General features: G+C 40.4%; 1 protein-coding gene across 4 annotated transcripts in view; it reads right to left on the bottom strand.

Moving 5' to 3' along the window:
* Positions 1-25461, bottom strand: part of PCB (Pyruvate carboxylase) — a 437613-nt gene that overhangs the window by 31936 nt on the left and 380216 nt on the right. For all 4 annotated transcript variants that reach the window (XM_071669755.1, XM_071669754.1, XM_071669756.1 and 1 more), the window contains 3 exons: positions 24298-24384; positions 15079-15258; positions 917-1063 (listed from right to left, as the gene is read on the bottom strand). In XM_071669755.1, the coding sequence (XP_071525856.1) occupies positions 917-1063; positions 15079-15258; positions 24298-24384 (414 nt within the window). The remainder of the gene's footprint in view (positions 1-916; positions 1064-15078; positions 15259-24297; positions 24385-25461) is intronic.

Consider the following 25461-nt stretch of genomic DNA (forward strand, 5'->3'; position numbering starts at 1 on the left):
CTCACCCAAATCAGCCACTAGAGCTGTGTCATTGGTGAACAACAACTGACTCACTTTCCAGTCCTCTCATTGACAAAACTCTTGCATTTACCTCCCTAACCATCCCATCCATAAAGAAATTAAACAACCATAGGGACATCACACACCCTTGCCACAAACCAACATTCACTGGGAACCAATCACTCTCCTCTCTTCCTACTCATACACATGCCTTACATCCTTGGTAAAAACTTTTCAATGGTTCTTTTTCAGCACAAAACTCCACCAGCACAAAACTCCACAAGCTGTTCATCATTTCCATCCATATCAGAGACTACCTCATACCCTCCAATTATACCCTTAACTGCCATAAAACGCACTTTCACCTCACACTCAAAGCAAATGTCCAGAAAACCCAATATCTTGCATCAAAACTGATGAAACATTAGAAAAAATTAGAAGAAAATTCTTGCTTTCCAGTCTTAGGTATTAACACAACTTGGTATATTTCCCTTTCTTGGAATAGATATAGCATAAGAAGATATGATTTAAAAGCCAATATAATAATATGAACTTTATTCATCATGGTATGCAAGATGCTGTACTTTCTTACATAACATTTACAGTAATGTCAAGAAAGAAAACTCATCAATACCTACCGTATATTTCCCTTTCTTGGAATAGATATAGCATAAGAAGATATGATTTAAAAGCCAATATAATAATATGAACTTTATTCATCAAGGTATGCAAGATGCTGTACTTTCTTACATAACATTTACAGTAATGTCAAGAAAGAAAACTCATCAATACCTACCGATTCTTTATAAGCTTAATTCTGGTTTAACTAAAGACAGAAATTGCATTTTTCTGCAAGCAGAGAAATATAACATTATAAAAATAAAATCAAACTTGAATGAATTTTTAGCATACACACCTCAGGATACATGGCAGAGCTGACAACATCAAAATCAGATATTTTGGATCCATGCTCCTCTATGAGATCAGACTTCATTGCAGCAAAGTCCATGGGAGCCATGGTAGCTCCAGGCCGCCCTTTCACTACTGGTAGTCCCTTCAGCATCTACAATGAGAAAATACAAATATGTGTGGTGCATTCATCATAGCATTACTGGTCCATGCAACTCATCTACGAAAATGCTGTATGTAGTGTATTCATGGATGTATTAAGGTTTTGTGCAATTGATGTAAAAGTCTGTAAATATAGGTACACCACCGATTTTCCAGCACTCTTGGTTCCAAAGCCTTGACAGATTAACCATTTTGCCAGACCAACTGTGGTCATGTAATAATAATCGTCAACACACCTCTAATCCATGGTTCCATCCGCTGCCAGATCCACTCCCAGATATCTAAAACACTTTACTTCCTCCAGTTTTTCTCCATTCAAACTTACCTCCCAATTGACTTGACCCTCAACCCTACTGTACCTAATAACCTTGCTCTTATTCACATTTACTCTTAACTTTCTTCTTTCACACACTTTACAAACTCAGTCACCAGCTTCTGCAGTTTCTCACATGAATCAGCCACCAGCGCTGTATCATCAGTGAACAACAACTGACTCACTTCCCAAGCTCTCTCATCCACAACAGACTTCATACTTGCCCCTCTTTCCAAAACTCTTGCATTCACCTCCCTAACAACAGCATCCATAAACAAATTAAACAACCATGGAGACATCACACACCCCTGCCGCAAACCTACATTCACTGAGAACCAATCACTTTCCTCTCTTCTGGGAGTGGATCTGGCAGCGGATGGAACCATGGAAGCGGAAGTGAATCATAGGGTGGGGGAGGGGGTGAAAATCCTGGGAGCTTTGAAGAATGTGTGGAAGTCGAGAACATTATCTCGGAAAGCAAAAATGGGTATGTTTGAAGGAATAGTGGTTCCAACAATGTTGTATGGTTGCGAGGCGTGGGCTATGGATAGAGTTGTGCGCAGGAGGGTGGATGTGCTGGAAATGAGATGTTTGAGGACAATGTGTGGTGTGAGGTGGTTTGATCGAGTAAGTAATGTAAGGGTAAGAGAGATGTGTGGAAAGAAAAAGAGTGTGGTTTAGAGAGCAGAAGAGGGTGTTTTGAAATGGTTTGGTCACATGGAGAGAATGAGTGAGGAAAGATTGACCAAGAGGATATATGTGTCGGAGGTGGAGGGAACGAGGAGAAGTGGGAGACCAAATTGGAGGTGGAAAGATGGAGTGAAAAAGATTTTGTGTGACCGGGGCCTGAACATGCAGGAGGGTGAAAGGAGGGCAAGGAATAGAGTGAATTGGATCGATGTGGTATATATACATATATATATATATATATATATATATATATATATATATATATATATATATATATATATATATATATATATCATTTTTTTTTTATATTATACTTTGTCGCTGTCTCCCGCGTTTGCGAGGTAGCGCAAGGAAACAGACGAAAGAAATGGCCCAACCCCCCCCCCCATACACATGTATATACATACGTCCACACACGCAAATATACATACCTACACAGCTTTCCATGGTTTACCCCAGACGCTCCACATGCCTTGATTCAATCCACTGACAGCACGTCAACCCCAGTATACCACATCGCTCCAATTCACTCTATTCCTTGCCCTCCTTTCACCCTCCTGCATGTTCAGGCCCCGATCACACAAAATCTTCTTCACTCCATCTTTCCACCTCCAATTTGGTCTCCCTCTTCTCCTCGTTCCCTCCACCTCCGACACATATATCCTCTTGGTCAATCTTTCCTCACTCATTCTCTCCATGTGCCCAAACCACTTCAAAACACCCTCTTCTGCTCTCTCAACCACGCTCTTTTTAATTCCACACATCTCTCTTACCCTTACGTTACTTACTCGATCAAACCACCTCACACCACACATTGTCCTCAAACATCTCATTTCCAGCACATCCATCCTCCTGCGCACAACTCTATCCATAGGCCACGCCTCGCAACCATACAACATTGTTGGAACCACTATTCCTTCAAACATACCCATTTTTGCTTTCCGAGATAATGTTCTCGACTTCCACACATTCTTCAAGGCTCCCAGAATTTTCGCCCCCTCCCCCACCCTATGATCCACTTCCGCTTCCATGGTTCCATCCGCTGCCAGATCCACTCCCAGATATCTAAAACACTTTACTTCCTCCAGTTTTTCTCCATTCAAACTCACCTCCCAATTGACTTGACCCTCAACCCTACTGTACCTAATAACCTTGCTCTTATTCACATTTACTCTTAACTTTCTTCTTTCACACACTTTACCAAACTCAGTCACCAGCTTCTGCAGTTTCTCACATGAATCAGCCACCAGCGCTGTATCATCAGCGAACAACAACTGACTCACTTCCCAAGCTCTCTCATCCCCAACCGACTTCATACTTGCCCCTCTTTCCAAAACTCTTGCATTCACCTCCCTAACAACCCCATCCATAAATAAATTAAACAACCATGGAGACATCACACACCCCTGCCGCAAACCTACATTCACTGAGAACCAATCACTTTCCTCTCTTCCTACACGTACAATGCCTTACATCCTCGATAAAAACTTTTCACTGCTTCTAACAATTTGTTAGGTAGTCTACTTATGTCGATGTTATTTCGTTTATCAACCGTGGCGACGTACAAGCACTTTGATGAGAGACAACTGGGCGTCCCAACTCCCAGAGTTAACAGAGATAGACACACGCCCTGAAATTGGTTAGACATTTTTTGAGTGTAGCTCCTCCGCTTTCTCAAATATACAGTGGATATCCCATGGTGTCAGGTGGGATCCCTGAAAAAAAAAGAATCTAGTGCCAGCCAAGGTGTGACTGTCCTCGAAACAAGAATAAGGTAGTTAAGAGATTAAGAGTGGAAATGGTAAAAGTCAAAATAGCAGGACGAAGATTGGAAGCGCTAGAAATCCTTTCTGATAGGCTGACAAATTTACAATTTGTGTCGTAGATTTCAGAGATGCTTTGTCATGTTCAGAGATGAGTTTGTGTAATTGTTTTTTCCTTTTAGGGAATTTATGGTTGTATAGATTGGCTTTTTCGTCTTTTGTCATGTCCCTCGTTAAGCGTCCAAGATGTTTACCAATATCATTTTGCATGTAGGAATTTATTTTATCTAATCATTATCATTTCCCCGAGTCTTTGCTATGGCTTTATTCGTGATTCTGTTATCTTTGTGGAGACGATTTTTTTGAGATAAAAAGCTATTTATGATGGAAATTCTTCCCCCATAAGCCCCTAAGCGCACGATTCTTGTTCTCATCAATATCTAGGAACATAAGAATGAAGTAGAACCTTCAGACACAATTGAAAATGTGAAGGAAAATAGTGAAATTGGAAAAAATGTAGCTTAGACATTGAAGCTTATTGATACAGTGGTTAAATTGATGAGAACTGCTATTGACGTTTGTGTAAATAAATCATACATTTCCTTTTTTCCATAGCCAGAGGTTGAACCATTATGTGACATTCATTTTTTTCATTCATTTCAAGCTAGAAGTTTCAGTTATCTAAATTTTTTCTTACATTTTTCATATGTATATATATGTATGTGTGTGTGTGTGTGTGTATATGTGCGTGTGTATGTGTATGTGTGTGTATGTGTATATGTATATATATATGTATATTATCCCTGGGGATAGGGGTGAAAGAATACTTCCCACGTATTCCTCGCGTGTCGTAGAAAGTGACTAGAGGGGACGGGAGCGGGGGGCCAGGAATCCTCCCCTCCTTGTATTAACTTTCTAAAATGGGAAACAGAAGAAGGAGTCACGCGGGGAGTGCTCATCCTCCTCGAAGGCTCAGAGTGGGGTGCCTAAATGTGTGTGGATGTAACCAAGATGTGAAAAAAGGAGAGATAGGTAGTATGTTTGAGGAAAGGAACCTGGATGTTTTGGCTCTGAGTGAAACGAAGCTCAAGGGTAAAGGGGAAGAGTGGTTTGGGAATGTCTTGGGAGTAAAGTCAGGGGTTAGTGAGAGGACAAGAGCAAGGGAAGGAGTCGCAATACTCCTGAAACAGGAGTTGTGGGAGTATGTGATAGAGTGTAAGAAAGTAAATTCTCGATTAATATGGGTAAAACTGAAAGTTGATGGAGAGAGGTGGGTGATTATTGGTGCATATGCACCTGGGCATGAGAAGAAAGATCAAGAGAGGCAAGTGTTTTGGGAGCACCTGAATGAGTGTGTTAGTGGTTTTGATGCACGAGACCGGGTTATAGTGATGGGTGATTTGAATGCAAAGGTGAGTAATGTGGCAGTTGAGGGAATAATTGGTATACATGGTGTGTTCAGTGTTGTAAATGGAAATGGTGAAGAGCTTGTAGATTTATGTGCTGAAAAAGGACTGATGATTGGGAATACCTGGTTTAAAAAGCGAGATATACATAAGTATACTTATGTAAGTAGGAGAGATGGCCAGAGAGCGTTACTGGATTACGTGTTAATTGACAGGCGTGCGAAAGAGAGACTTTTGGATGTTAATGTGCTGAGAGGTTCAACTGGAGGGATGTCTGATCATTATCTTGTGGAGGCTAAGGTGAAGATTTGTATGGGTTTTCAGAAAAGAAGAGTGAATGTTGGGGTGAAGAGGGTGGTGAGAGTAAGTGAGCTTGGGAAGGAGACCTGTGTGAGGAAGTACCAGGAGAGACTGAGTACAGAATGGAAAAAGGTGAGAACAATGGAAGTAAGGGGAGTGGGGGAGGAATGGGATGTATTTAGGGAATCAGTGATGGATTGCGCAAAAGATGCTTGTGGCATGAGAAGAGTGGGAGGTGGGTTGATTAGAAAGGGTAGTGAGTGGTGGGATGAAGAAGTAAGAGTATTAGTGAAAGAGAAGAGAGAGGCATTTGGATGATTTTTGCAGGGAAAAAATGCAATTGAGTGGGAGAAGTATAAAAGAAAGAGACAGGAGGTCAAGAGAAAGGTGCAAGAGGTGAAAAAAAGGGCAAATGAGAGTTGGGGTGAAAGAGTATCATTAAATTTTAGGGAGAATAAAAAGATGTTCTGGAAGGAGGTAAATAAAGTGCGTAAGACAAGGGAGCAAATGGGAACTTCAGTGAAGGGCGCAAATGGGGAGGTGATAACAAGTAGTGGTGATGTGAGAAGGAGATGGAGTGAGTATTTTGAAGGTTTGTTGAATGTGTTTGATGATAGAGTGGCAGATATAGGGTGTTTTGGTCGAGGTGGTGTGCAAAGTGAGAGGGTTAGGGAAAATGATTTGGTAAACAGAGAAGAGGTAGTGAAAGCTTTGCGGAAGATGAAAGCCGGCAAGGCAGCAGGTTTGGATGGTATTGCAGTGGAATTTATTAAAAAGGGGGGTGACTGTATTGTTGACTGGTTGGTAAGGTTATTTAATGTATGTATGACTCATGGTGAGGTGCCTGAGGATTGGCGGAATGCGTGCATAGTGCCATTGTACAAAGGCAAAGGGGATAAGAGTGAGTGCTCAAATTACAGAGGTATAAGTATGTTGAGTATTCCTGGTAAATTATATGGGAGGGTATTGATTGAGAGGGTGAAGGCATGTACAGAGCATCAGATTGGGGAAGAGCAGTGTGGTTTCAGAAGTGGTAGAGGATGTGTGGATCAGGTGTTTGCTTTGAAGAATGTATGTGAGAAATACTTAGAAAAGCAAATGGATTTGTATGTAGCATTTATGGATCTGGAGAAGGCATATGATAGAGTTGATAGAGATGCTCTGTGGAAGGTATTAAGAATATATGGTGTGGGAGGAAAGTTGTTAGAAGCAGTGAAAAGTTTTTATCGAGGATGTAAGGCATGTGTACGTGTAGGAAGAGAGGAAAGTGATTGGTTCTCAGTGAATGTAGGTTTGCGACAAGGGTGTGTGATGTCTCCATGGTTGTTTAATTTGTTTATGGATGGGGTTGTTAGGGAGGTAAATGCAAGAGTTTTGGAAAGAGGGGCAAGTATGAAGTCTGTTGGGGATGAGAGAGCTTGGGAAGTGAGTCAGTTGTTGTTCGCTGATGATACAGCACTGGTGGCTGATTCATGTGAGAAACTGCAGAAGCTGGTGACTGAGTTTGGTAAAGTGTGTGGAAGAAGAAAGTTGAGAGTGAATGTGAATAAGAGCAAGGTTATTAGGTACAGTAGGGTTGAGGGTCCAGTCAATTGGGAGGTGAGTTTGAATGGAGAAAAACTGGAGGAAGTGAAGTGTTTTAGATATCTGGGAGTGGATCTGGCAGCGGATGGAACCATGGAAGCGGAAGTGGATCATAGGGTGGGGGAGGGGGCGAAAATTCTGGGGGCCTTGAAGAATGTGTGGAAGTCGAGAACATTATCTCGGAAAGCAAAAATGGGTATGTTTGAAGGAATAGTGGTTCCAACAATGTTGTATGATTGCGAGGCGTGGGCTATGGATAGAGTTGTGCGCAGGAGGATGGATGTGCTGGAAATGAGATGTTTGAGGACAATGTGTGGTGTGAGGTGGTTTGATCGAGTGAGTAATGTAAGGGTAAGAGAGATGTGTGGAAATAAAAAGAGCGTGGTTGAGAGAGCAGAAGAGGGTGTTTTGAAGTGGTTTGGGCACATGGAGAGGATGAGTGAGGAAAGATTGACCAAGAGGATATATGTGTCGGAGGTGGAGGGAGCAAGGAGAAGAGGGAGACCAAATTGGAGGTGGAAAGATGGAGTGAAAAAGATTTTGTGTGATCGGGGCCTGAACATGCAGGAGGGTGAAAGGAGGGCAAGGAATAGAGTGAATTGGAGCGATGTGGTATACCGGGGTTGACGTGCTGTCAGTGGATTGAATCAAGGCATGTGAAGCGTCTGGGGTAAACCATGGAAAGCTGTGTAGGTATGTGTATTTGCGTGGGTGGACGTGTGTATATGCATGTGTGTGGGGGGGGTTGGGCCATTTCTTTCGTCTGTTTCCTTGCGCTACCTCGTAAACGCGGGAGACAGCGACAAAGTATAAAAAAAAAAAAAGAAAAAAAAAAATATATACATATATATATATATATATATATATATATATATATATATATATATATATATATATATATATATATGTTGTCTTTTCCCAGCGCTACCTCACACACATGAGGGGGTAGGGGATTGTTATTTCATGTGTGGCGAGGTGGCGATGGGAATGAATAAAGGCAGACAGTATGAATTATGTACATGTGTATATATGTATATGTCTGTGTGTGTATATATATGTATACTTTGAGATGTATAGGTATGTATATTTGCGTGTGTGGACATGTATGCATATACATGCGTATGTGGGTGGGTTGGGCCATTCTTTCTTCTGTTTCCTTGCGCTACCTCGCTAACGCGGGAGACAGCGACATAGCAAAATAAATAAATAAATAAATAAATAAACCTCTAACCCACTCATTATACAACTCTCATGTGTCTAAAGTATGCCATGGACTGCTAGATATTTAAATTAAACAAACATTAAATGTAAATTAAAGAAAGAAATGAAATACAAGTACTTATACATCTGCTCAGGACTGAGGTGCTCATTATGAAGACATCTAACATGACAACACCCTTCAGGGAGTTTTCAAAGGGAAAAGTGTCAGAGAGAGATAGAGAAATAGAAAGATAGATAGATAGATAGATAGACAGATAAAGAAATAAATAAATAGATAAACAAACAGAAAGACAGACATACAGACATTGATTTTGTAAATGTTGCAACGGACTGATCAAAAAACATCATCTAAATATGTGTCAAAGGCATAGTAGTCAGTGTAATTTCACTATTATGGATGAGAAAGTGAACAAATACTAGATAGCACCATGCAGTTGCCAAGTAAGTTTTAAGCTGGCACTAATGTGAATTTTCACTAACGTATTGTCCTTGCAAATTATCTATTGGTATTGTTATTTTTGTTCTTTTTACTTATATCTTAGTATTTTCATCAGTAAAATAAAGTCATTTTCCATTAGCTAATAATCATTTTGTAATGACACCAAATTAATTTACACTCTTTTTTGCAGTTTTATACATATGTCAGTCATCAAGTTTCTAAATGGATAGCAAAAAATATCTTTAATTTCCAAGTTAGATCACTCAAAACAGGCTGTACTGAGAAAGCTTTATCTGCTCCCCTTCCAATATCGTTGTCAACAATTGTAATGTACTGAGAAAAAGAAGATAGCAGTCACGTTACAGTTTTCTCACAACTTTCCATCTGAATATGAGGGGCTATGATCCAATAATCACTTTGATCATATACAAGAAGCATATGCACAAACCAATATATACAGTTCACTAACTCAGTTCACAACCTGAGTATGGTACTATTTGCTTCAGTCAAAACTATATCCATTTGTTTGGGATAAAGAAAAAATCAAAATAACCATGGGCACTTGTGGCATCAAAGTCTAAAAATTCTAGAGCATACTTTCATTTATATCCATTTGTTTGGGATAAAGAAAAAATCAAAATAACCATGGGACTTGTGGCATCAAAGTCCAAAAATTCTAGAGCATACTTTCATTCTCAATCCACTTCCCCTGCACAGCACTTACTTCATTCATGTGTGCAGAATAGGGAGGTGTCATTGGACTAAATATCTATTTCCTAAGATCTAAAGCCATTATTATCATCATCACATCAATTTATGTCTTTTGGACAAACTAAATATCTATTTCCTAAGATCTAAAGCCATTATTATCATCACATCAATCTATGTCTTTTGGACATATATCCATTTGTTTGGGATAAAGAAGAAATCGAAATAACCATGGGCACTTGTGGCATCAAAGTCCAAAAATTCTAGAGCATACTTTCATTCTCAATCCACTTACCCTGCACAGCACTTACTTCATTCATGTGTGCAGAATAGCGAGGTGTCATTGGACTAAATATCTATTTCCTAAGATCTAAAGCCATTATTATCATCATCACATCAATTTATGTCTTTTGGACAAACTAAATATCTATTTCCTAAGATCTAAAGCCATTATTATCATCACATCAATCTATGTCTTTTGGACAAACTAAATATCTATTTCCTGAGATCTAAAGCCATCATCATCACATCAATTTATGTCTTTTGAACAAATAAGATCTTAAGAGTCTTGGCAAATTTCATGCATGCACTAGCTATGTGTTGGTGATATAATTCCCACAGGGTAATTAAATGCTTGGCAATACTGGCAAGAGGTGCCCGAGGCACTTACTCAAGATGACAATGACATCCACTGACTTTCCATGCCCCATACCACATTTGTCTATTCATTACAGATTGTAAATGTATGTCATGGTCTATTGGTCTCCAGCTCATAAATCCAAATCAGTCTATAAAGGGTTAAAGTTAATATCTTATGAAGCCATAAATCTAAATCAGTCTATAAAGGGTTAAAGTTAATATCTTATGAAAGATATGAACAGTTAGGGAAACCATGAAGAAGTGGGTAGAGCCTGGTTGTTGTTTGGGGTTATCATTATGGTGCATTACACATGACATTTAGAAAGTGGATGTAAGTGAATAGGCCATGCCTTCATCTGTTCATGGTGTTACCTCACAAGTGTGGGAAATGGTGAACATGAAAACAATACATGAGAGAACAAATGGGAGCAACATTGGAGGGAGCAGATGAGGAAGTGGTAAAAGGCAAAGAATAAAAAAAGGAACGTAGTAAATATTCTGAAGAAATGATGATGTTATAAAATGATAGGGTGGTTGATGTAGTATGTTTAGGATGAGATCGTATGCAGAATCAGAGCATCTTAGTTAATGGCTTGGAGAAAAGACAGGAGGTGAAAGGACTTGTCTAAATGAAGTGTGGAAAAACGGTAGGAGTGGATGGAATTCCAGGCATTTCTCAATAATGGGGGGGGGGGGGGGGGGGTGTTGACAGTGTTATTGACTGGTTACTCAGGCCACTCAATGTTTGCATGGTCTATGGTGAGGTGTCTGAAGACTGGCAGAGCTCGTACATTGTGCCTTTATGTAATGGCAAGTGAACCAAAAGTAAATACTCGGATAACAATGGTATATCAAATGAATATACCTGTAAGGTGTAAGGGAGAGTGGTGACTAATAGGGTGGTGACATGCACAAAACACCAGACTGAGGGGCAGCAGCATGGCTTTAGGAGAGGTAGAGTATGTGCAACCCAAGTATTGCCTTGAAGATATTGTGTGAAAAATATCTGGAGTAAGAGGTGAAACAGTTGTTGTTTGCAGAGACATGGCTCTGGTGGTAGACTTTAAAGGCAAACTTGAAAATGGTGATAGTCTGAGAGAGTGTGTGTGTAAGGAGAAATTTAAGTGAAAGAAAACAAAAGTATGGTGATGAGGTATAACAAGGAGATATGACAGAATGGTTTGAAAGTACATTAGAATGGGGAGGGTCTGTAGGAAGTGGGATGCTTTGGGAACCTGGTAGTGGACTTGGCAGTGGATGGAACCAGCAGCGTTAACCTAGTCTGAGTGGCCCTGGTTGCACTCAAGTATGTGGAAAGAGAGGCAAAGACGTGTATGCTTGGAGATTCAGGAGTTCCCGTTGTTTTGTATGGATGAGTCTTAGGCCTTGAATGCATCTCATTATTATTGTGTGTAGCTATCACAACTCAATTGGTGCGTTTTGATACCTGCATCTTTCCCTACACCTCGAAGATTTGGAACTCTACCGTCTCATCTTTCCCAATAACTATGACCTGGCACATTTCAAGAGATTTTTCATTTCCACTAAAATCTGTAAATACTTTCCCTTTTCTTTTTGTTTCACAATTCTCCCTATATTTCAATTAAGGCCTGGCCCTGACATGGACATTTGTCTGTGACGGGAGCTTTCAATATATAAAAAAAGGAAGAGGGTGAATGTGTTGGAAATGATGTGACATAAGGTAGACTGACTGTGCATGGGATGACAGCATAAGAGTGAAATGAGGCAGTCAGTGAAGTATGATAGAAAGCTGAAGTAATGACAACGTTTGGAAAAGATAAATGAAGAAAGACCATCTAAAATTATCTATGTTTCAGAAATAGAGGGCGAAAAAGGGAAGGGGAAACCAAGGATGAAAACCATGAGAGTCAGGAAATAAACTTTCAGGTGGAAAAGAGGTATATATGGGACAATAAATAAAATCAACACAGTATATGTGGGGCAACATGCTGTCAAATGATGAAACAAGGAATATGAAGTGGTCAAAGTAATTCAGAGAATCGTTAATGAGGCTTGGATGTGGATGATAGGCTACAGTTTCCGTGCAATGTACATGAAAACTAGATAAGGATGAGTGCAAATGAGGCTGTTGTTCATCTGCTCCACATGCTATCTCACTAAAGTGGAGGAAGCAACTGTATGATGATGAACTATGGTTAAGATGTCAAGTATAGATGACAAAGAGTTCAACTTACCAGATTTGAGGCTAACTACAGCATGGTAACTGAAACATTCATTTTTACTTTATAAGTTCATCTGATCACACTCTCAAAAATGTACCTATTTAATTGCACCTCCTCTTCCAGCAGCCCCTTCTAAGTGTAAATACTGGCACCTGAATAAAGCTGACTGGAATACCTTACATAACTTCTTTTCTAACTTTTCTAGGGTAAGTTACTGTCTCTTATGTGGTGGTGCTTCAGTCTCCGCCAAACACATAGCAGAGGTTATCCTTGCAGGAATGGAAGCATTTATCCCCTCTCCCTCCACGACAACCTCTTCATCCAATCCATGGTTCAACTGTTCCTGTTCTGTAGCCATTCAGGAAAGGTATCAGGCATATTGGGCTTGGAAAAAGTCTCCTTCCTTAGGCTCTCATTCAGCTTTTATCACTGCCCATAATCGCTACAAGCACGCTATCCATGAGGCGAAGCATTCCTTTACTCAAAGTTATCCATGAGGCGAAGCATTCCTTTACTCAAAGTAAGTGTGATAGCCTTTCATCAACATCCACTGATTGGTCTTACTGGTCTTTAGCTAAGGGCATCTCTAACAACTTCTGTCGCTCTACCTTCCCTTCACTTTTCCGCTCTGACAGTACTATAGCTATCTCTCCCGTCGACAAAGTAACTCTCTTTGGTTCCTGTTCTCCTGTAACTCCACCTTGGATGACTAACATTCTTTCACCCTCTAATGCTCCTCTTACTAATCTTATGCCTCTTCCCGTAATCTGTTTTTGGACTGTGCAAAAAATGCCTCTTTCTCTGGACAAGCAAGGCTTATGATCCTGATGGCATCCATCCCCATTTACTGCAAGGGTATGCCTCTGAACTTGCACCTGTACTTGCTCCACTTTTTCATTTCTGTTTAAAAACCAAAATTTTTTTCTTCTCCTTGGGGAAGCATGCATTGATACATCCCATCTCTAAGAAGGGTGACTGCTCTGACCACTCTAACGATCACCTTATTACTTTGATCTACCATTTCCAAAGTCTTTTGAATCCCTCAACTCCCATATCCTTAAACACCTTGAAAATCACTGTCTCCTCTCTGATCACCAGTATGGCTTTTGTAAGGTGAGATCCACTGATGATATTTTTCCTATCTTACTAATGCCTGGTCATCATCCCTGAAAGATTTTGGGGAGTCATGTGAGGTTACCCTTGACATATCAAAGGCACTGGACAGGGTATGGCATTGAGGTCTCTTTTAGCTTCCCTCCCTCACTTCGCTCCTTCATATCTAGCTTCCCTTCTAGCCGACCTATCTCTGTGGTTGTTGATGAATCAGCCTCCCTGCTTTTCTCTATCAACAATGGTGCCCCTCAAAGCTCTGACCTGTCCCCTATACTTTTTCTCCTTTTTTTCCACAATTTCCTATCCTCCACAAATAATCCAATGCACACATACGCTGAAACTCAACACTGTATTCATCCACATCCTTCAGTTCTGCTCCCTCTTCTCTCACCTGATCTGCACCTCATCTTAACACAGTTTTCTCAATAAACTCAGACCTGGACTGGATATCTCAGTGGGGTACAAGAAATCTGAAGTTTAATGCCTCCAAGACCCAGTTTCTATCCATCTCTCTATCAAAAACTCCTAACAACTCTTGTCTCTCCTTTGACAGTTCTGTAATTTCACCTATAGACTCAGTGAACATACTTAGTATTACTGTAATATCCACTCTTTCTTGGAAATCCTATATTACATGAATTGCTAAGTCTGCCTCTAAGAAACTGGGTGTCCTGCTTAGATCTCGAAACTTTACTTCCGAACAGTGGATCCATCTATACAAGGGTTTAATTTGTCCTTGTGTGGAGTACTGCTCTCACATCTGATGTGGTTCTAGCTCTGCATCCTTACTTGACAGAGTTGAGTTGAAAGCAGTCCGCCTTATAAACTGTTCCAGGCTAACTTCCAAACTTGACCTCCTTCCCTTATGCCACAATGTTGGTTCACTTTCCCCTCTTCTAAAGGTATCATTTTGGTTATAGCTCCTAAGAGCTGGCTACTTGTGTGCACACACCACTAGCTAAACCATCCAATACTTGGCAAGCTGCTGTGTCACATGATTATTAGGTGGTCATCAGCAACTCAAGGGTGGACCGTTTTGATAACTACTCCTTACCCTTCACGTTGAAACTCTGGAACTCCCTACCATCTCATGTCTTTCCCAATAAATATGACCTGGCACATCTTAAAAGAAACGTTTTTCTCCTCTAAAATTCGTAAATACTTTTCCTTGTTTTTTCCTTTCTCCGTTTCATAATTCTCTCTGTATTTCAATAAGGGCCTGGCCTTGATGTGGATTTCTGTCCATGACTGGAGCCTTCAACAGAAAAAGAAGTGAGCTTCTGTATAATTATGGCTACTCAATCAGCAAATCCACCTATTCATAAGGCTAAGAGTCAGTGGAACTCATCTCTTTCCTACTAAAAATGACACAAATGTCTTCATAATTATTCAATCTGTAAAAGTAAGCAAAGAATACATACATGATACAAATATTTCCTTTCAAATAATTTCTCAAGTAATTTCACTACAAATTTCAGTTAACATATTCACTGCATGCAGCACCTAATTTCCAAAGGGGGAAAAAAAAAAAAAAAATTTGATCATCTATGCAGTTACAATGAGAAGGAATTCTTGAACAATGGACTACATTTGTATACAGCAGCAAAAATATAAGGGATGTACTTACCCTGGTGCGAAGTGGCTCAGGGAAACCACCATAGGCCTCCCCTAAGTGTCCCTGCATAAATTCTATCACAGACTTAGGGAAGCTGAGAGTCTCTGCACCCTCCTCAACATCTGCAGCCGACAGCTTGTTCTGTACCATGAACTGAGCCAAGTCTCCCACAACTTTTGATGATGGAGTAACCTGGTCAAACCAAATGAATTATAAGCTAAAGGTATGAGAAACAACTTATTCATATATCTTTTCTTATAATCTACTTATCTTGTACTGACAGCTTTCCCATCACTCGTGTGCAGTACTATCTATCTATCCATCTCTCTGATGCCTGTTCCTAACTTGAACTCCCTCAAGGGGGTGGCCATAGCAACTGAGTCACCATAACTAGAGAACTCCAGCACTCCTTCTTAGCCTTAGTGCCTAACTCTGAAAAGGCCACTGGCAGAGGGCAACTCTAGCACAGTATCTGCAAAGACTCCTACTTGCTATTCCTGCTGACTACTACTACCTAATGCTCCTGCCTAATGTTCCTACCAATTACTTTCACATAATGTTTCTACCTAATATTCCTACCTAAATGTCCTACCTAGTATTTCTATCTACTGATCCTACCATTCTGCCAAAAGACAGAGATAGTGCATAGTGCTCACCACAGGAAAACCTGGAGTTATGAAGAATGAGCTGTGTGAGTTAGGTGATGTCAAGTGTTATGTATGACAAGGAGAGATTGTATGTTTGAGGACAGATCATGAGTATTCTATGTGTGGGGTGAGGCAGAAATAAAAGACAGCTAACTAGGTCAGATGAGTGTAACTTGAAAACCACTGAAGTGCTGGCTCACTACGCAACCATCACTAACCCTCAGATACCCAGGTGGGTAATGCTGGTAATATACCTCCCAGGTCATTGGCTGCCTACCAACCCCTACCTATCATGTATAGTACAAAACAAACCATCATGAAAATAGAGTATATGAATATGAGAAAGGACTGATGGTGAGAAAGGGTTAATGTAAACAGCAACAAAGTTAAAGAGAAAAAGCATACAGATTAATGAGAGACACAGTGATCTAAGTCTAATGTCAACACAAACATGTATTATTCACAAAAGAAATTCTGACTGAATAAATAAGCTTATTTGACAAAAAGAAGGGGTGTTCTCTTTCAAGAGACAGCATTTCTGAGAGCATCCATTCAGTCTATTGTGGGTTAGTCTGAAAAACCTAATCAAGCTCAACTTGTGCAATATTTGATTTTTATACTAAAACCCAACACACCTCCTTAACCACCGTTACTCTGTACTACCATGACTCCAAGCAAGTTGGCCTTAACTTCATCACACATCATTAAATGCATTATTACTTGAGTTCTCAATGCTATGTAGCGAATGCTGCTCAATTTCATCAGCAGTTAACACAGTCAATGTGGTTGGGGCATAGATATCCCAACATTCATTTTTATATTCAATGCAGCTGGTGAGTACATGTTAACAGTTCATGAATCAGCAGCTTTTGCCTTAAGGCAAAAAATCCAGCTAATCATGCTCATAAAGGCATCCCATGCATTGTTAACAGATGCTTCCATACACTGGGCAGTCCATGAGATGTCAAAAAAACCTGTATGAGATCTGGTCCTCACATTATGCAATACTTTACTTAGATGAAACACTCTTACAAAATAATGGATAACAAGTGATGAAAACCCCAGGTAATCATACCCATTTGAGACAAAAATCATTCCAAAAATACCACATATTTCACAATATATTTTCATCTAATCTATTTTGCTTTGTTGCTGTCTCCCGCGTTAGCGAGGCAGCGCAAGGAAACAGACGAAAGAATGGCCCAACCCGCCCACATACACATGTATATACATACACCACACACGCAAATATACATACCTATACATCTCAATGCATACATATATATACACACACATACATATACATATATACACATGTGCATAATTCATACTGTCTGCCTTTATTCATTCCCATTGCTACCTCACCACACATGGAATAACAACCCCCTTCCCCCTAATGTGTGCAAGGTAGCGCTAGGAAAAGACAACAAAGGCCCCATTCATTCACACTCAGTCTCAAGCTGTCATGTAATAATGCACCGAAACCACAGCTCCCTTTCCACATCCAGGCCCCACAGAACTTTCCATGGTTTACCCCAGACGCTTCACAAGCCCGGGTTCAATCCACTGACAGCACGTCGACCCCGGTATACCACATCTTTCCAATTCACTCTATTCCTTGCACGCCTTTCATCCTCCTGCATGTTTAGGCCCCGATCACTCAAAATCTTTTTCACTCCATCTTTCCACCTCCAATTTGGTCTCCCACTTCTCCTCGTTCCCTCCCCCTCTGACACATATATCCTCTTGGTCAATCTTTCCTCACTCATTCTCTCCATGTGACCAAACCATTTCAAAACACCCTCTTCTGCTCTCTCAACCACACTCTTTTTATTACCACACATCTCTCTTACCCTATTATTACTTACTCGATCAAACCACCTCACACCACATATCGTCCTCAAACATCTCATTGCCAGCACACCCATCCTCCTGCACACAACTCTATCCATAGCCCATGCCTCGCAACCATACAACATTGTTGGAACCACTATTCCTTCAAACATACCCATTTTTGCTTTCCGAGATAATGTTCTCGACTTCCACACATCCCTCAAGGCTCCCAGAATTTTCGCCCCCTCCCCCACCCTATGATTCACTTCTGCTTCCATGGTTCCATCCGCTGCCAAATCCACTCCCAGATATCTAAAACACTTCACTTCCTTCAGCTTTTCTCCATTCAAACTTACCTCCCAATTGACTTGACCCTCAACCCTACTGCACCTAATAACCTTGCTCTTATTCACATTTACCAGCTTCTGCAGTTTCTCACATGAATCAGCCACCAGCACTGTGTCATCAGTGAACAACAACTGACTCACTTCCCAAGCTCTCTCATCCACAACAGACTGCATACTTGCCCCTCTTTCCAAAACTCTTGCATTTACCTCCCTAACAACCCCATCCATAAACCCTCAACCCTACTGCACCTAATAACCTTGCTCTTATTCACATTTACCAGCTTCTGCAGTTTCTCACATGAATCAGCCACCAGCACTATATCATCAGCGAACAACAACTGACTCACTTCCCAAGCTCTCTCATCCACAACAGACTTCATACTTGCCCCTCTTTCCAAAACTCTTGCATTTACCTCCCTAACAACCCCATCCATAAACAAATTAAACAACCATGGAAACATCACACACCCCTTCCGCAAACCTACATTCACTGAGAACCAATCAATTTCCTCTCTTCCTACACGTACACATGCCTTATATCCTCAATAAAAACTTTTCACTGCTTCGAACAGCTTGCCTCCCACACCATATATTCTTAATACCTTCCACAGAGCATCTCTATCAACTGCTACTTACAAATCCATTTGCTTTTCTAAGTATTTCTCACATACATTCTTCAAAGCAAACACCTGATCCACACATCCTCTACCACTTCTGAAACCACACTGCTCTTCCCCAATCTGATGCTCTGCACATGCCTTCACCATCTCAATCAATACTCTCCCATATAATTTACCAGGAATACTCAACAAACTTATACCTCTGTAATTTGAGCACTCACTCTTATCCCCTTTGCCTCTGTACAATGGCAATATATGCCTGACAATATTCCTGTGTACCTCATGTGCCAGGAAGAAGAGCAGCATAAGTTAACAGGACAAACAGAAAATGTAAACCATTTTGCCATGTTGATTTTTATATCATCTTATAAAAGCATACTATAGTTAACTGCAATAGTTAATTTATGGAGATATCTTTTATAACATTTGATAAAACCATACACACTGAGTACATGATGAATATCAAAACTGTCACAGTGAAAGGGTTAATGGTATATTGCAAGATCCTGCTGATACCAAGCTCGAAGGGTAACTAAAGTATCCATGCACAAGTGTAGCGTAAGGAGACCTTATGCTTCTTGCACCATCGCAAGAGATCAGTTTAAATTCAATTCCTGGGTTGGAAACACGAATCGCTGATTTATGTGGGGTCCCCTTAATAGAGCACTGTAGATCTACATATGGTCTCATTAGTGTGGTGGGCCATTCTGATGACAGTCCAAGACCTAAAGAGCATTCTCACTGAAGTACATCTTACAATACACAGTGTAGCACCATCTTTCTTATGTAGTCTTCTTTTGATAAAAGTCCAAGACTTGTTATTTCAGCTGTATCTATGATCATAATATTTCAATATTTTTCATACACTTTCACCATTTCCTGCATTAGCAAGGTAGCATTAAGAACAGAGGACTGAGCCTAAGAGGGAAAATCCTCACTTGGCCCCCTTCTCAGTTCCTTCTTTTGGAAAAGTAAAAACAGGAGGGAAGGATTTCCAGTCCCCTGCTCCCTCCCCTTTTAGTTGCCTTCTATGACATGCAGGGAATACATGGGAAGTATTCTTTCTCCCCTATCCCCAAGGATAATTTTTCAATCATGTCCTATGTTTTCTATATTAGCATAAGGAAAAGACTCATCAATCTTTAACTTCATACTTCTCACACTTGAATGGAATACACTAATTTTCATTTCTAAATTCACTTATCATACTTAATCTTTCGCAACTTGTTTAATGAGAAAAAATTTCACATACTCTTACAAGGTAAAAGGTTTTGGCCTTGTGTAGACCATACTTTTGCACCTTTGCAGGTAGTGGAAAAAGTTACTGAACCAGAAACTATGTGATAAAGTTGAGAGAAAGGAGAAAATTAAGTGATGAGCACACATGAAACTTGCATGAATTATGACTCACCACAATACTTATGTGTGGATATACAATCAATGTTCATAACAGGTTAAAAAAGCATTGGATAACTTGAATAGTATTGATGAAATTAGGATAGCAGACTCTGAAGATGCAAGAGGGATAAGAGATGAAGAATTTCTTAAAAATGTAGGCTGATCTATAAATATTTGCACTGAACAGTACTGTAACTAAAGGCACAATAAGAAGAGAAAAATCATGAAAAGATTTTATCATGGATAAATGTAGTAAGAGCACTGAATAAAGTGTGAGAAGAATGACTTTTGATTGGGTTGCAATAGAACCATTCAGTGTGTGAAGCATGAAATGTTTATGACGACTTTAGTCTAACATGAACAATCAACATAATGTATCTACATGGAAATCCTTGTTTCACTTTAACATACTTGAAATGGGTTGAGGATTACCATGAATGAACTGAGAAGCTGTAATAACAATACTCCAGGAAACAAGATATTTTCCATCTTTTAAACATAGGTAAAGAACATATCACTGTCTATCAATTTACAGCTTTACTTTCTCTAAGCAAAAACAATGTACTGTTATAAAATATATCAATGACTGCTTCTGGGAGAAAAAAATAGTGTAGATCTTCTTTCAGTTGTCTATCAATATTCCTCTTGTACTAGGTTTTGACATTTCATCTATGACCTCTTCATGCTCAGACTGTTATCTCAAAAAGCTTATTTCATTTCATATACAGAATTTAAGATCCTAAATCTTAAATTTGTTGTTACATCTCTTATATTTTTTCTTTTATTATACTTTGTCGCTGTCTCCCGCGTTTGCGAGGTAGCGCAAGGAAACAGACGAAAGAAATGGCCCAACCCCCCCCCCATACACATGTATATACATACGTCCACACACGCAAATATACATACCTACACAGCCTTCCACGGTTTACCCCAGACGCTTCACATGCCCTGCTTCAATCCACTGACAGCACGTCAACCCCGGTATACCACATCGCTCCAACTCACTCTATTCCTTGCCCTCCTTTCACCGTCCTGCATGTTCAGGCCCCGATCACACAAAATCTTTTTCACTCCATCTTTCCACCTCCAATTTGGTCTCCCTCTTCTCCTTGTTCCCTCCACCTCCGACACATATATCCTCTTGGTCAATCTTTCCTCACTCATCCTCTCCATGTGCCCAAACCACTTCAAAACACCCTCTTCTGCTCTCTCAACCACGCTCTTTTTATTTCCACACATCTCTCTTACCCTTACGTTACTCACTCGATCAAACCACCTCACACCACACATTGTCCTCAAACATCTCATTTCCAGCACATCCATCCTCCTGCGCACAACTCTATCCATAGCCCACGCCTCGCAACCATACAACATTGTTGGAACCACTATTCCTTCAAACAGACCCATTTTTGCTTTCCGAGATAATGTTCTCGACTTCCACACATTCTTCAAGGCCCCCAGGATTTTCGCCCCCTCCCCCACCCTATGATCCACTTCCGCTTCCATGGTTCCATCCGCTGCCAGATCCACTCCCAGATATCTAAAACACTTCACTTCCTCCAGTTTTTCTCCACTGAAACTCACCTCCCAATTGACTTGACCCTCAACCCTACTGTACCTAATAACCTTGCTCTTATTCACATTTACTCTTAACTTTCTTCTTCCACACACTTTTCCAAACTCAGTCACTAGCTTCTGCAGTTTCTCACATGAATCAGCCACCAGCGCTGTATCATCAGCGAACAACAACTGACTCACTTCCCAAGCTCTCTCATCCCCAACAGACTTCATACTTGCCCCTCTTTCCAAAACTCTTGCATTTACCTCCCTAACAACCCCATCCATAAACAAATTAAACAACCATGGAGACATCACACACCCCTGCCGCAAACCTACATTCACTGAGAACCAATCACTTTCCTCTCTTCCTACACGTACACATGCCTTACATCCTCGATAAAAACTTTTCACTGCTTCTAACAACTTTCCTCCCACACCATATATTCTTAATACCTTCCACAGAGCATCTCTATCAACTCTATCATATGCCTTCTCCAGATCCATAAATGCTACATACAAATCCATTTGCTTTTCTAAGTATTTCTCACATACATTCTTCAAAGCAAACACCTGATCCACACATCCTCTACCACTTCTGAAACCACACTGCTCTTCCCCAATCTGATGCTCTGTACATGCCTTCACCCTCTCAATCAGTACCCTCCCATATAATTTACCAGGAATACTCAACAAACTTATACCTCTGTAATTTGAGCACTCACTCTTATCCCCTTTGCCTTTGTACAATGGCACTATGCATGCATTCCGCCAATCCTCAGGCACCTCACCATGAGTCATACATACATTAAATAACCTTACCAACCAGTCAACAATACAGTCACCCCCTTTTTTTATAAATTCCACTGCAATACCATCCAAACCTGCTGCCTTGCCGGCTTTCATCTTCCGCAAAGCTTTCACTACCTCTTCTCTGTTTACCAAATCATTTTCCCTAACCCTCTCACTCTGCACACCACCTCGACCAAAACACCCTATATCTGCCACTCTATCTTCAAACACATTCAACAAACCTTCAAAATACTCACTCCATCTCCTTCTCACATCACCACTACTTGTTATCACCTCCCCACTTGCGCCCTTCACCGAAGTTCCCATTTGCTCCCTTGTCTTACGCACTTTATTTACCTCCTTCCAGAACATCTTTTTATTCTCCCTAAAATTTAATGATACTCTCTCACCCCAACTCTCATTTGCCCTTTTTTTCACCTCTTGCACCTTTCTCTTGACCTCCTGTCTCTTTCTTTTATACATCTCCCACTCAATTGCATTTTTTCCCTGCAAAAATCGTCCAAATGCCTCTCTCTTCTCTTTCACTAATACTCTTACTTCTTCATCCCACCACTCACTACCCTTTCTAATCAACCCACCTCCCACTCTTCTCATGCCACAAGCATCTTTTGCGCAATCCATCACTGATTCCCTAAATACATCCCATTCCTCCCCCACTCCCCTTACTTCCATTGTTCTCACCTTTTTCCATTCTGTACTCAGTGTCTCCTGGTACTTCCTCACACAGGTCTCCTTCTCAAGCTCACTTACTCTCACCACCCTCTTCACCCCAACATTCACTCTTCTTTTCTGAAAACCCATACAAATCTTCACCTTAGCCTCCACAAGATAATGATCAGACATCCCTCCAGTTGCACCTCTCAGCGCATTAACATCCAAAAGTCTCTCTTTCGCACGCCTGTCAATTAACACGTAATCCAATAACGCTCTCTGGCCATCTCTCCTACTTACATAAGTATACTTATGTATATCTCGCTTTTTAAACCAGGTATTCCCAATCATCAGTCCTTTTTCAGCACATAAATCTACAAGCTCTTCACCATTTCCATTTACAACACTGAACACCCCATGTATACCAATTATTCCCTCAACTGCCACATTACTCACCTTTGCATTCAAATCACCCATCACTATGACCCGGTCTCGTGCATCAAAACCACTAACACACTCATTCAGGTGCTCCCAAAACACTTGCCTCTCTTGATCTTTCTTCTCATGCCCAGGTGCATATGCACCAATAATCACCCATCTCTCTCCATCAACTTTCAGTTTTACCCATATTAATCGAGAATTTACTTTCTTACACTCTATCACATACTCCCACAACTCCTGTTTCAGGAGTATTGCTACTCCTTCCCTTGCTCTTGTCCTCTCACTAACCCCTGACCTTTACTCCCCAGACATTCCCAAACCACTCTTCCCCTTTACCCTTGAGCTTCGTTTCACTCAGAGCCAAAACATCCAGGTTCCTTTCCTCAAACATACTACCTATCTCTCCTTTTTTCACATCTTGTTTACATCCACACACATTTAGGCACCCCACTCTGAGCCTTCGAGGAGGATGAGCACTCCCCGCGTGACTCCTTCTTCTGTTTCCCATTTTAGAAAGTTAATACAAGGAGGGGAGGATTTCTGGCCCCCCGCTCCCGTCCCCTCTAGTCGCTTTCTACGACACGCGAGGAATACGTGGGAAGTATTCTTTCACCCCTATCCCCAGGGATAATATACATATATATATACATATACACACACATACACATACATACGCACATATACACACACACACACACACATACATATATATACATATGAGAAATGTAAGAAACAATTTAGAAAACTGAAACTTACATCTCTTATTTATTTATATATTTTGCTTTGTCGCTGTCTCCCGCGTTAGCAAGGTAGTGCAAGGAAACAGACGAAAGAATGGCCCAACCCACCCACATACACACGTATATACATACACATCCACACACGCAAATATGACGACATATGTGTAATAATAAAAAATCTTACCTTTATCAAATCACCAAGGAGAAGGTTTGCCTCTCGGTAAGCCTTTTTCACTTCCTCAAACTGATCGCCCAGTCCAAGGGAGTATGCCTGCCAAATACAACCAAAATCTGATTGTAACCATAAACACTTATACAAGGCTTGACAGGTATACATTATCAATATGAAAAGGAAGCTGATTTTTAGTGAGGCATGGGACCTTATAAAGCTGGCTTGATTTTCAGAGAAAGATAACATTAAAAGAGAAATCAATCTTAAATAAGACTTCATTCTGGAAGTGTAAATATTTTAAGCAGGAATTGATGCAGTGAGAGAGTTAACCCTGAGAGCCTTAACTTCAGGACAGTGCTCATGATGGATGTGCTGACTCTGGAAGATGGCTCACTTAAGAAAAATTAGTAATGTTGACCACAGTGTTTGAGGCATTTACTTCACAGCAATACTCTAAAAAAAGATGTAATTTTGAAATTGCTTCTGATCTTGCTTAGCTCAAAAATCAACTATGTTATTCAAAAGGAGTTAAAGTGACAGAGATATTCATTATCTTGGCACAATAACATGGACAACTGTTTTATTAAACAAAGTAAGCACCTTGAAGAATTTTGAAGAAATTCACCTAATCATTTGGGAAATGTTATGTACCTGAACTTGATACAGGATATATGGAAGTCTGTGCTTTTACACCTGTCTTAGAAAAACAGCACAGACCACTGAAAGTCAAAAGTCAAACTTCCAAAAAGAGTGAACACTAGTTCAACCTGGAATATTTCAGTCAGAGGCTGAAAATGTCATCCTTTTGAGGCTAATAACCCTGTTGATTGTAAAACAACAGCTTCAGGTGAAACATCATTGATCTAATATTCTACCATGCTTAGGCCAAAGGCAGATAAGATTTACTAGCAACAGTATTTCTCCAAGAGGCTATTCATCAAAATCTTTGTAATTCTTAATGAAATGCATCAGTTTCTGTGTGGAGACTGGAAATTACTTAGGCAAGCAATCATTCACTGGCAAGTGGAGGTGCCAACAAGGAATACAGAGAATTGTGTATGAAGAAAAAAATTAGGAAATGTACATTAAAACAATTTTTTGAAAACAGTGCTGTTCACATCATCAAGTATCACTCTGATTAGAGACTGTCTACTGTTAAATGGCTGCAACCCTGGC

Source organism: Panulirus ornatus, chromosome 14 (genome assembly GCF_036320965.1).
Source record: "Panulirus ornatus isolate Po-2019 chromosome 14, ASM3632096v1, whole genome shotgun sequence".
NCBI lineage: Eukaryota > Metazoa > Arthropoda > Malacostraca > Decapoda > Palinuridae > Panulirus > Panulirus ornatus.